Raw genomic sequence first — 13,306 nt, 5'->3', positions numbered from 1 at the left:
TAATGACAGTTTTACTTCTTCCTTTCCAATATGAATGCCCTTTTTTCTTTTCTTATCTGATTGCTGTGGATAGTACTTTCAATACTATGTTGAATAAAAGGGAAAATGGACATCCTTGTGTTGTTCCTTACCTTAAAGAAAAAGTTTTCAGCTTTTCACCACTGAGTATGACTTTAGCTGTGGGTTTGTTATACATGGCCTTTATTATGTTGAGGTATGTTCCCGCTATCCTTACCTTGCTGAGTTTCTATCATAAATAGATGTTTGATTTTATCAAATGCTTTTTCTGCATCTATTGATAGGATCATATGATTTTTATCTTTAATTTTCTTTGTGTGGGTCACTCCTAAAACAAGCAGAACTAATATGACAGCCCTATCTGTAAGGGGTCTCTTTTGGCTCACCTCAGTCCTAGGAGGGAACATGTGGCCCCCTGACCTTTGAGATTGATCCTCATGAATCTCATCTACATTCGTGGCCTTACAATTGAGCTTTACTCCTGAGCCCACCTGCTTTGTCCCTGCTCCCCTGACACTCCATGTGCAGTCCTGTCACCAGACCTTTGCCTAGGCTGCTCCCTGCACTGGAACTGTCATTCTTCTTTTCTCCTATTGACCTACACCCTACTTGTGTTCCAAAGTTCAGATCTCTCTGCTCCCTCAGAGAAGTTTTCCTGATTACCCTAATCCCTTCCCCTTCTCTCCAGCTGAAAACAAGTCCTGCCATCACAAATTCTATTACAGTGTATGAGCAACCTTGTCGTGATTCATTTATTTATTCAGCAAATATTTATTGTGCCCCCGGGCCCTATGCTGGGTGCAAGAATATGGTCAATCTGTTCTCCAGAGCTGCTGTTCTAGGGGGAGAGGATAACAAACAAGTCCAGTGTGATAAGTCGCTGACAGAAAATAAAGCAGGGGAAGGGGAGGGTGGCCGGCATTTTCAGTAGGGTAGTCGGGGGAGGCTACATTGAGGTGATGTTTGAACAAAGTCCTGATGAAAGGGATTAAGCCCAGTGGACCCTGGGACAATAGCCAGTGCAAGAGTCCTCTGAGATGGGAGTGTGCCTGGCACATACTTGTTCAAAGAACAGTGAGAAGACCAATGTGGCTGGAGCAGAGCGAGCCAGGGGCAGTGGGATCCGAGGCAGAGAGGTGTCAGTCAGATTGCCAGAGCGAAAGGAGGTACACGATGTGACTGAGGTCGAGTAAGAAGTCACATGTATGAAGTGGCAGCTCAACTGACGTGAATTAATAGCTCATCGAATCCTCCCTCCCCCACTGTGGCAGGATTATCATGATTGCTTTATAATTGAGGACAGGGAGACTTGGAGAGGTGGTGTGATGTATGTTGGATTGCCCAGCCCAGAGGTGATCTAGATCACTCACCCCTAGATCTGCCTGACCCTGGGACATGCCTGAGCTGCCCTGCTCAGAGTTTCACATCCAGTAGGTACAGTGCAGACTGATAGCTTAGATGGGGCTTTCCATTGACGGGCTATGTGGGCAAGTGTAATCCCTACCTCTTCTTCTTTCTCTGCCTGGCCCTGGGGTAGTCTTGGCCCTTGGGCAGGGGGCTCTGGGATGACAGTGAAAGCGTCTCTTGTGTGTGTGTGTGTGTGGGGGGGAGGCATCTGTGGGCTTTGTACCAGGATGGAGACATGTCCACCACAAGGGGACTTGAAAAAGAAGCTGTCTCCTAGCTCCCTTCAACATAGAGGTTCCCCCCCGCCAAACCTTGGGGCTCCTCCAATGTTAAGCTCCGCCTCCCAACATGGAGGCCTTGGTCAGAAGTGGAGTCTAGTCTGACAGAGGTGGCACGAGGTGGCGGCAGCTCAGAAGGAAAGTAGAGGCAACAGTCTTGGTTTTTGCAGGTTGTATCAGTGGATCTTGGGTTGTCTATGCGATGTTGGCGGAGTTGACTATTTTCAGTTTTTTGGAGAATAAATGAGCAAGAGGGGATAGGGCAGCCCCAACAACTCCCTGATAAGTAAAGACAGAAGACAGTGGGATCTGGAAAGACTCGGGAGGATGAGTATAATCTTCTAGTACCTCCCACGTTGAGCAAATCTGACATTTGAAAATCGTTTTATATAAGAGTTTTTCTAAATTCAGTTTTGTAGGTTACAAGCTCCTGTAGACCAGGAGGTGTTCTATAGCTTGGAGATCATCCTTTGAACAGTGTTGAACAATTTCAGGGTGTGAGTGATACTATACTTGTTGTTTTAAGAATTTCATAGTATCTAAGTTAAATGAGCCTGAATATTTCTAAGACAGAGGAACTAATCTTATGCCAAATCACAGCAAAGACTGGATTAAAGGCATCTCTGTTTTTTGTGTCTGGCCCCAGAACTTCCAGTTCTGAAGGAGAGACCCACACCCCCACATGCCGGCTCCCTAAACTGAGTTTATTGAATCGGGCTCTGGTTTGCAGGTCCAGGTAAACACCTCCTTAGGTCTGAGATGTAGTGGGAAACCTTAGGGTCTGGCCAGATCCTAATAAGTGTTGGGGTCCGCAGGCCAAGCCCACCTGCCCAAGGGAGGTGATGGAAGCGTGAGAGACAAAGGAGATATGCTATAAACCTGACAAACTATCAGTAAAGCCACACGGAAGGCCTGAAAAATTCAATGACCAAAAGCAACCAAACAGGACGGTCTAATCAGAAATTCTCAGCTGGGCAGGTGACGGCGAGAAGTCTAGTGACGTCTCAGGCCTATGCTTCCTTAGCAAAGGTCAATCTTTACCTTAAGGGAGTCCTGTCCATTGTTCTTATGCATCTAGGATAACATACCTGTGAAATGTCAGAGTAATTTTCTGTTCCAGAAGGCACAACTGCATGCACAAGAGCACAAGCCCACCCACATTATCTTGTTGCCTGCATAATGCCTCTATTTACTGTAAAAGTTAATGATCATGTCTCCATCAATATAAAAGAAGTTTCTCCATTTTGCTTTTTAGCCAGTCCTAGAGATTTCCCCGCTTTGCTTTCTCTCACCTCTTTAATCTATCACCAATGGCTTTGCAGCCATCTTTTGATTCTAATGTATAAAATAAGCTGCAAAACTGTCATTCCTGGAGCGTTTTCTGTCTGTTGAGATTTTTGCTTCTTGGCATGTCTTCGAGATTTTGGCTCAAATAAGGTCATAAAACTTTCCTATAGGCTAAATATTCTTTCGTGGAAAGAAGTTTCCTGAATCTTGCAAAAAACGTCAGGGCCAGGTCAGTTTCAGGCTGGAACGGTGCTCAGAGTGAGGTGTGGGGTAGAAAGGTCTACACAGCTGGACTTTCTGATGGCAGAGCAGGAACAGTCTCCTGCCTTTTAAACAGGTAATTAACTTAGAAAGGCTGAAGAGCCCCGAGGGGACCCAGCTTCGCACACTCGCTCATGTTATACACGGGGAACCGAAGCCCACAGAGCGGAGGTATTTTCCCTTGAGGTCACACGAGGTATCAGGGCGAGGACTTAGAATCAAACCCAGATTTCTCCACCCCACGGACGTGACTCCAAGTGACTGGTGTTCTTCTAAAGCGACACTTGTTTTAAGCGAGTTGGAAGGAGCGAGCCATCATTTTTAGAGTCCCCGAGGAGCGAAGGGCCGTCCAGCGAGGAGCGGCGCGAGCGCCCCGCCGCGGGCGCTTTCGGGGGACGCACGCACCTCGACTCGCGCGCCCTGCACTTCCGGGACTCTCGCCGTTTTCGCAGTGGGCGGTTAAGCCCGGGCCCCTCAGTCCCGCCCTCAAGGCCGCTTGGGAATTGTAGTCCCACCGTCCTCCAGACACCCGGCGGCTGCCGTCCCGGAACTACATTTCCCAGAAGGCCGCGCTCGCCGTCTGGGTAACCGGGTCACGGGCCGGCGGGGCGAACCCCTCATCCTGGACTCCTTAATTTCTCCGGGGGGATGAGTGACGGCGGGCAGGGGCGTTTAGTGGCGCCGTCTGCAGGATGCCCGACCTGGCGCGGCTGGGCGCAGAGACCGCGTACCCGGCCCGGCAGCTCTGCTCTCGGTAGGCGGCCAGCAGCCAGAGCGCTGCGTCCCCTTTAACCGCAGTGGGCGGGGCGCGGGGACGCGACCCGCGTTGCTATTGGCGGCGGTTGGGGGCGCGGAAACTGAACGCGCCGCCACAGTAGCCGCTGCCTGCTCCGGCTCCTCCGGCGCCTCGGGCGCCCCCGGCCGCACCATGGCCGCGCCCTGCCCGGTAAGTTCCTGTTGGCGGCAGCCGCCTGGGCCTTAGTCTCCTCGCGGGGGTAATGGGCTCCTGGCTGGCGCGAAGGCTGCGAGGGGGGCGGGCGAGAGCCGAGCCCGCCCTCCCCGGCCCCAGTTTACCGTCTGTGCAGGGGCCGCTGGGTCGGGGCACCTAGTGAGCGCCTCCTGCGTGCCAGGACCTGTGCGGGCTACCGGGGCGAACACACCGGTTCCTGCCCCCAAAGTTACCGTCCTGGCGGGGACACACTAGTACGTCGCGACTGGAGGTGTGACCTAGGACCAGCGCCGGGCCTCTCTGGTCTCAGTCTCAACCATCCTGTGCCGCTAGCGGATGGCTGCATGAGGCCTGTTGAGAGTACATCATGCTCCGACGGGTGGGAACAGCAGGCCACTGGGATGCCCGGGACCGCCCAGGCATGCCGTGTGTCCTGGGCCTGGCTGCCCACTCTGAGTCCCAGGCTCCTCCAGAGGCCAGAAGGGGGACACTCCATAGCCCCTCTTTTTGAGAGATCGTTTCGAGTTTGTCTGACTAGGTTGTGAATCTCGGATGCTGAGTGGTGGCCCGTTGGTCCTATTAGGCATCTGGGGACTTGAGCAGAGGGCCCAGGCTGGGATCCAGGCCTTTGACCCCTTATCTAGTGCTCTTCCCACAAGACCTCCGCAGCCCCCAGTATATAAATCACTTTGGGGGAGATCATGAAACACAGGGCCCAGGGGATTGGAAGAGAAGGCGTTGGGAGATCTCCTCCCCCCGTCAGGCGAAGACCTGAACTTGCCCCTCCCCCCTGGGCCTAGAGGTGAGTACTGCCTTACCCTTGTTCTTCCAAGAGACTCAGGTGGGTCAGCTGCTGCTCCGTTGGGGCCCTCCCCCAGCCGCCACTCCCTCTCATTGAAAGGGAGACTCTGGCTGGTGTGTTGGGGGCGGAACTGGGCACTGGGCCGTGGGGGCCTCTGTTCTGGTTACAGCTCTTTGGAGTGGCAGTGTGGCTTTGCTCTACCCCGAGGACATTTTTTTCCCAAGAGGAGGCCTTGCTGGGCTCTGTGGGTTCCTTTAGGTTTCTGATGCTTGGGGCGGGACAGGTGGTTGCTCGCATGCTGGGATCTAACTCCTCAAGTGCTAAGGCAGGAACTACTGTTAGATGGAGAATCTGGAGTATCATCTCCATGGCTTCCTAAGTGGGGTCCTGAACTAGGGCTTCTCTGACTGGGCCACCAGCGGCCCCTCCAGGGCTGGCCTTTGGGTTCACTGGCCATTCTGCGTTGGGATCAAACGTATGGGCTCTGATTCCTGCGATGGAGCGTGCCGAAAGGCCCTCCTTCGGTTTTAAAAAAAATAACTTTATGGAGACTTTATTCACATACCATAACCGTCACTCTTTTAAAGTGTAAAATTCAGTGGTTTTTAGTAATTTTACAGTGTTGTGCAACCATCATCACTCTCTAATTCCAGAACATTTTTGTCACCCCAAAGAAACTTTCCCATTAAGCAGTCACTCCCTTCCTTCCCTCCCCCTAGCTCCTGGCAACCACTAATCTATTTTCTGTCTTTATAGTTTTGCCTATCCTGGACATTTCCTGTAAATGGAATCAAATAAAATGTGGCCTTTTGTGCCTGCTTCTTTCACTAGGCACATATTTTCAAGGTTCATCTATGTTGTAGTGTGTGTCAGTGCTTCGTCCCTTCCATGGCTGAATAATATTCCTTTATATGGATATGTCGCATTTTGTTTATCCATTTACCCATCAATGGGCCTTTGGGTTTGTCCACTTTTTGGCTGTTAGAATAAAACTGCTATGAACATTTGTGTACAGGTTTTTGTGTGAACATGTTTTTAATTCGAATTTTTACCTTGAATTGCTGGGTCATTTGATGACTAACTTTTTGAAGAACTGCCAAGCTTTTCTGCAGGGGCTGTTTTTTCTCTTTTTTGGATTTTGAAAAAGATTTTGCCTATTTTGGCTGTCTCACATTTTCATATGAATTTTGGGATCAGCTTGTCAATTTCTGCAAAAAAAGTCACCTAGGATTTTTATCAGGATCATGTTGACTCTGTAGATCAAGTTGAGGAGCATTGCATCTTAAAAATACCAGGTTTTCCAAACTAAACATGGGATGTTTTTACATTTATCTAGCTCTTTCTAAGTTTCTATCAACAATGCTTTGTAGTTTTCATTGGATACATCTTGTACTTTTTTTGTTAAATTATTCCTAAGTTTACTTAAATTTTAAATACATCATAAATACACCCTAGTAGCTTATTTACATTTTTAAAATGTATCATAGATAGAATTACCATCTTACTTTTTTTAGATTGTCCATTGCTGGTGTACAGAAATGCAAGTAACTTTGTTGATTTTTGTATCCTACAACCTTGCCAAGCTTGTTTATTCTGATGTTCATTTAGTGGGTTCTTTAGAGTTTTCTTTATATAAGGTCATGCATGAGCATGCTTAAACTTTCTTAGTTGTTGCCTCTTCCTCAACCAGCCTTCACACCTTTGACCCTGGTCTCTCCTAGGAGGACCCGTCGCTGGAGAGGCATTTTAAAGGCCACCGAGATGCAATTACCTCTGTGGACTTCAGTCCCAACATGAAGCAGCTGGGTAAGAGGAGGCATCTTGTCCCAGGCACTAGGTTATGAGCTGAGAAGCCCGAGTTTCCACCTGGGGGTGTGGCGTGGGGGAAGCAGGGCCTTGTGAGGGCCCCCATGCTCTGACTATGCCTGCACCTTGCTTCAGGCAGCCAGCTCTCTGGGTGCAGGGCTTCGTGGGCTCCATTCTACAGGCGGGGTGTGAGGCCCAGAGAGGTTGGGGCCTCCAGAGTCCCCACAGCCTTCGAGGGTGGGACTGGGTTCTGGCTTTTCTCATATGCTCCAGCCACGTCTCGGGTGGGCCCTGAGTGGGGCTTCCTTTTCCGTGGGTCTTTGTCAGTCTTGTTGGCCACAGTAATGTGGCACACCGTGTCGAAGATGCCTACCAGTGAGAAGGGTGTCGGGCCTGGCACTCCCCTCCCCGCTGCCCTCGGGCCGCAGCTGAGCGCCCCCTGATTTGGCTACTTGGGGGTTCATACACAGCCATCCTTGTTTCTGTGGGCAAGATTTCCCCTTCATCTTATGGTCAGAGTCCCCCGCCAGAGGCTGCTGGCCTTGTGGTCACTTCAGATTAACGGGAAACGGAAATCATTTTTGGTCCACCTCGGGGACCTCCTCTAGGCTTCTGAGTGGTAAAAGGCCCGTGGGGTGGGGCTGGCTCCCCAGCGTTGGGAAGACTTGCCGTCTAGGGCTCTCAGGGCGTGTCTGTGGGGAGACTGGGACCCAGGGCCGGCACATGAGAGCACCTCGTGATCTGGTTCCCAGGTGGGCCTGCTGCTTGGAGAGCTGGCAGGCCACAGGTTCTCCAGACTCAGTCATGGTTCACTGGAGGTGCGACCTGTTCCTGTGGGGAAAGGGGAGCTGCTGCTCCCCGTCCCATCACCCCAGAGTCCCGGTGGAGACTCGAGGCCCTCTGGAGCTGAGCATCACGGTGTTCCCACTCTCCTCAGCCAGTGGCTCCATGGACTCGTGCCTCATGGTCTGGCACATGAAGCCCCAGTCACGTGCCTACCGCTTCGCGGGCCACAAGGACGCTGTCACCTGTGTGAACTTCTCCCCTTCGGGACACCTGCTTGCCTCGGGCTCCCGTGACAAGACTGTCCGAATCTGGGTACCCAACGTGTGAGTTATAGGCTCTGAGGATCTTGTGTGAGTCTGGGGCCCTGGTGCCAGAGCTGTCCTCACCCGGCTCCGCATCCTAGCTCTGGACTGGTTACAGTGGGGCATCTAACCCCCTCCTGAGGAGGTGCCCTCAGAAGCTGAGGCTTCAGCTGGGGCCTTCCCCTTGGGGTCGGGCGATGAGTTCTGGGCTGACCCAGCTGTCCTGGAAGGGAGTCCGCCCGCTGCTGCTCATGTGTGGACGAGCAGGGGCATCTGGCCGCCTTGTTTGGGGACTGGGCGCTCAGGCTTTGGGAGGGGCTCCCAAGGGGTGGGGAGAGCTTCGACGTGCTTGTGGGCCCTCATGTCGCTGTCGGGGGTGCCTGTCCCCTTAGCAAAGGTGAGTCAACGGTGTTTCGTGCTCACACGGCCACAGTGAGGAGCGTCCATTTCTGCAGCGATGGCCAGTCCCTCGTGACGGCCTCTGATGATAAGACAGTCAAGGTGTGGTCGACTCATCGCCAGAAGTTCTTGTTCTCACTGAGCCAGCACATCAACTGGGTCCGCTGTGCCAGGTGAGCGCCCTCCTGCCCAAAGATCCTTGGAAGGACGGGGGTTCGGGGGCACAGAGGGGCTGCCGGGACCCAGCGTCGTGACCTTGGGCAAAGTAGCCGCTCTCCGAGCCTCCTGAGCCTTGGCTCCCTTATCTGTGAAATGGGGACAGCAGCAATTCTTCCATCATAAGTTGCTGGGAGGCTTCGCTGAGCTGATGTGTGACAAGTAAGTTATCCCCGTTGCTGGCCGCGAGACCCGACCTCCATGCTGACGCAGCCCAAGGCACAACGACAGGGGCCGCTCACTAGCAAGAGCAGCCATGACAGGAAGGTACTGTCAGCCCTGCACTGTGCGTTCCTCCCCATTCCTCCTGGCAGTCCCGCGAGCTGGGCAGTGTCGCCCCCACTCTGTAGATGAGGACGCTGAGGCCAGGGCACGTGGTGGGAAAGTGGCAGAGCTGGGCTTGAACGAGTCTGGCTCTAAGGCTTGTCTACTTTCCCCTGGGGCGTTCTGCTCCTCTGAGGTTGATTTTGTTCCTCTGTTGCTTTGGTGGTGGGGAGGGGCAATACTGTAGGGATGGGGTGACCCAAAGGACCTTTCGAGGTTCAAGAGTTGCAGACATAGATGAGCCTGCTTCCGGCTTAGTCTGTTTCTTCCAATAGAGATCTCACCTGTCAAATCTCTGCTGCAGAGGAGGAGGCTGCGGGTGTCTGGGGATACTGGGGAACTATGGGAATCAGGTTGGGGGCTGTGGCTGTGTTCTGGGGACCCCATGCAACTTACTTGTTCTCCAGGGCACCTGTTCCTTTGTCCTGGGAGGTCCCTGGTTCTGAGACCTCATTATCAGGATCCTGAGGATGGGGGGCCCAGGCCAGCAGATGAGTGTCAAGCCCATACTGGCCTTTGGTAGTGGAGCCCAGGACCTCCGCTTCGTCGTTGGCACATTATGTTCTGCTCGTCCATTCTCAGAGTCACATGTAGACTTGGGGGACCTAGAACAGGACAATGGTGCCGATGGTGGGCTTGGGACCACCTAATGCCGATAGCACCAGCAGTTAGCACGCACGCTGCCACATGGTATGTGCAGTGTGGGGTGCTTGCCTCATCTCACAGAGAGAAGCCACTTGCCCAGAGTCACTTGGGTCACAGCAGGACATGTAGCCGCACTGATGCCCGGGATCAGGTGGTAGTGGGCAGTGCGGGAAGGTGGCTGTGGGAGGTGCCATGTGGCGCCCATGGTGTCTGTTAGTTGGTCATGTGACTTGTGCCCTGCCTGATTCAGGTTCTCCCCTGATGGACGGCTCATCGTGTCTGCCAGTGATGACAAGACTGTCAAGCTGTGGGACAAGACCAGCCGGGAGTGTGTCCACTCGTACTGTGAGCATGGCAGGTGAGTCCCCAGACCATCCTCCACCTGTAGGCACCTACGAAAAGTCTGGACCTGGACACGAGGAGGCCCCGGTGGTCTCCAGTGGCAGCGGTGGTGGGGCCGGCGGTCGCATCTCGGCTGCGCCCTGTCTTCTGTCTCTGCATCTTTCCTGTGACTGGAAGGTTCAGCTTCATCCCCATTCCCATACACGAGGGGTGTGCTGAACCCCAAGGCATGCGCGTCTTGGCGGCTATCTTTTCCCTTCCCTTTCTGGTCCTCAGATTGTGACATGTTTCTCTGAAAGCAGTTGAACCCAGACCCCTGAAGAGCATATTAGTGTGTTACCTGGTGATGGTTTTATGAGTGGAAGGACCGTTGTGGTCTTGTAGTGGGTGGCAGCTGTTCACGCTGTGCTGTGTCATCAGGAGAGGGGGGTCCTGCATCTGAGCAGGGATTCACCTGTCTTGGGTTCCTAGATGAACCCCAGCTTTGCCCTCTTCAGTGAGGCCGGTGAGGGCCCCTCCTGAGATCCTGCCACGATACCGACCTGGGTGTCCCGTACGGGTGGGTGTGTTGCGGGCCCTCATGTCTGGGGCCCCGGCTCTCACTCTGAAAGCCCTGAGCGGCCGGCTGCCCGTTGGTCCAAAGGCCACTTTCCCTCCTTGTGTTTAGAATTGGTGCTAGGCCTCAGCCCCTGGTCAATGCACCTGCGTCACTCAGCCACTGCTCTCACCCTCCCCTTCCTCTCCCTTGGCCACCTGCTGAGGGAACCAGGTGGGAGGGAGGTGACCCTGGGCTGAGGGACAGTGAGAGCAGATGGGCGAGGCTGGGACGGTGCTCGGTGTTTGGGGATCTGTTCTGAGCCAGCGCACATGTCCTGTACACGTGGTGGCTCCTGTCTTTCCAGTTTCGTCACCTACGTGGACTTCCACCCCAGTGGCACGTGCATCGCCGCCGGCGGCATGGACAACACGGTGAAGGTGTGGGATGTGCGCACTCACCGGCTCCTGCAGCACTATCAGCGTGAGTGTCCGCGAGCGGCCCGCTCAGTATCTGTTCTGAGCCAGCGCACATGTCCTGTACATGTGGTGGCTCTTGTCTTTCCAGTTTCGTCACCTACGTGGACTTCCACCCCAGTGGCACGTGCATCGCCGCCGGCGGCATGGACAACACGGTGAAGGTGTGGGATGTGCGCACTCACCGGCTCCTGCAGCACTATCAGCGTGAGTGTCCGCGAGCGGCCCGCGCGCTGCTGCCGCGATCCAGCGACCTGACAGCCCTGGCCAGGCGGGGCGCGTCCTGGGTCTTTCGGGCTCTCAGACGCGGGTGGTCTGTGGTGTTGCCGTCCTGGCATGGAGCCTTGGCCAGGAGATGGAGTGTCACGTGACCTGGCATCCACTAGGCACTTCAGTGACCGCTTACGAGGTGACAGTCGCATGCCCACTGCAGGCCAGACGGGGAGCCCTCGATGGGTCTCTGGCCGGGGCTCCTCTCAAGGGGCTTCTCTCAGGAGCTGCCTGTGTCACTTGGCTCCCTGTGTATTGGAGGCTCTGCCCCCCAGGGCCAGGGTGACAACCCTTGACCTGCGGTGAAGGGGGCATGTCTGTCAAAAGAGGTCATTGTTGATGGGATGTTGGCCGTCTCTGGCCCCACAGAGCCCTCCATAGATGTAGAGCCATGAGCCATCTGGAGGGTCAGTTTAGCTTGGGGTCAGGCACAGGAGCCACCCCTGAGGCTGTGTCCTCTATTTAGTTGTCGCTCTTGGAAGGCAGGGCAGTGGCTGGAGTCTGCTCCAGGGCGAGTGGGGCGGGGCAGACGTGGGTGTGACCGGGAGGGCATCGCTGAGGGCGGTGGAGTGTGGGGCTGGCCTGAGAGCCATGTGACTAGGCAGAGCCGTGGGTCACCCCGAATGTGGGGATGGAGCCCAGCGAAGGGAGCAGTGAGGGGGAGCGGCTGTGAGTTGGGGGGGAGGCTCCGCGGGCTCCGGGCTGGGACCTGGAGGGGTGGAGCTGGAGTTGTTGGAAGAGCTATGGATGCCGATGGGGCTGAATTGAGAGTTCACAGACTCGCTTCCAAAATTCACACCTGACGGTGGGAGGGTCACGTCTGGACAAAGGTGTAGGCTTGAGGCTCAGGGCCGTCCCCCCAACAGCCCACAGAGCCTTCCTAGCCAATTATCAGACACTTGAGAACAGCATTTTCTTGGGGTAACCAGGGTGACACACTTCCCTTGAAGGGGGAGCAGATGCCAGTCTTGAAAAGCACAGGTGGAGGGTGGGCTCTGCAGCCAGCTCAGCGTTCTTAGCTGTGTGACGCTGAGTAGGTCACTTGTGCCTATCCAGCCCCCTGGACAGTGATAGGGCCTGTCTCACAGGTGGTGTTGGGAGGGTTTTGAGTTGTCCATGTCAAGGACTTAGTGCTTGGTACAAATCAGGAACCAGGTACAGTGTTGGTGACAATGACAGTGGTGCTGAGTCAGGAGGTGAGGAGCTCCTGAGGGGTCAGCGTCTTTGGTCGGGGCTTGTAGTACCCTGCACCACCACCAGGTGGCGGGGGCCAGCCACAAGCACAGGTTCTTTCCTCCACGGGCTGATGCTGTCTGGTTCACACAGAGGCTTCTAGAACAGAGCAGCAGCAGGATCTGCTTTCGACTTGGAGGCCACACTTCTCCCCTCCTTCAGGCTCAGAAGCCTGAGTTGGAGATCGGGAAAGGTGTGTAGGTACCGAGGAGTGCGGGGCGTGAAGGCCACCTCCAGGCGTGGGGTCAGGAGAGCGGGCTTGGACAGGGAGAGGTGGGGAGGAAGGTGACGAGGCCCTGCGGTGGCTGGGAGCACAAGCTGGCCTTGTCTGTGCAGGGGGAGGTGATAGTGCCCTCATGGGGTTCGTGGGGTTATAATGCAGTGCCGGGGGCGTGGTTGGTACCACAGAAGTCTTGGGAGGGTCCAGGCCCACCTCTGATGGGTCGGCACCCCGGGCCTGGTGTTGGTGGGGTGCTGCAGCACCGGGCACCCATTTGGAAGGGCCTCGGATGCCATGCTCTGTCTCAGGGTCCAAAGGTGTGGCCTGGCTGCCAGTGCTGGGACCAGCCCGTCACTCAAGGAGTGAAGGGGTGGGGGGCACGTGAGGACAGCAGCAGCAAGAGCTTGCTTGGGTAGGAAGCCGGTGGGCCTGGGGGGCTGGCCGGTGGGCCTGGGGGACTGACCGGGCACCCATTTGGAAGGGCCTCGGATGCCATGCTCTGTCTCAGGGTCCAAAGGTGTGGCCTGGCTGCCAGTGCTGGGACCAGCCCGTCACTCAAGGAGTGAAGGGGTGGGGGGCACGTGAGGACAGCAGCAGCAAGAGCTTGCTTGGGTAGGAAGCCGGTGGGCCTGGGGGGCTGGCCGGTGGGCCTGGGGGACTGGCCGGTGGGCCTGGGGGGCTGGCCGGTGGGCCTGGGGGACTGGCCGGTGGGCCTGGGGGACTGGCGGGGTGGGGGCCCGGCTGGTGGGC

At 55.2% G+C, this 13,306-nt stretch overlaps 1 protein-coding gene across 1 annotated transcript in view; it reads left to right on the top strand.

Moving 5' to 3' along the window:
• Positions 1-3,853: 3,853 nt before the first annotated feature.
• POC1A (POC1 centriolar protein A) overlaps positions 3,854-13,306 on the top strand; it is a 60,892-nt gene continuing 51,439 nt past the window's right edge. The window contains exons 1-6 of the mRNA XM_006909159.3: positions 3,854-4,197; positions 6,724-6,808; positions 7,746-7,917; positions 8,289-8,468; positions 9,731-9,838; positions 10,725-10,840. Of these exons, the coding sequence (XP_006909221.1) occupies positions 4,180-4,197; positions 6,724-6,808; positions 7,746-7,917; positions 8,289-8,468; positions 9,731-9,838; positions 10,725-10,840 (679 nt within the window). The 5' untranslated portion in view covers positions 3,854-4,179. The remainder of the gene's footprint in view (positions 4,198-6,723; positions 6,809-7,745; positions 7,918-8,288; positions 8,469-9,730; positions 9,839-10,724; positions 10,841-13,306) is intronic.

This window comes from Pteropus alecto, unplaced genomic scaffold (assembly GCF_000325575.1).
Source record: "Pteropus alecto unplaced genomic scaffold, ASM32557v1 scaffold53, whole genome shotgun sequence".
NCBI classification, from domain to species: Eukaryota; Metazoa; Chordata; class Mammalia; order Chiroptera; family Pteropodidae; genus Pteropus; species Pteropus alecto.
Note: the sequence above shows the minus strand (reverse complement) of the source record. Positions and strands in the feature narration are given on the sequence as shown.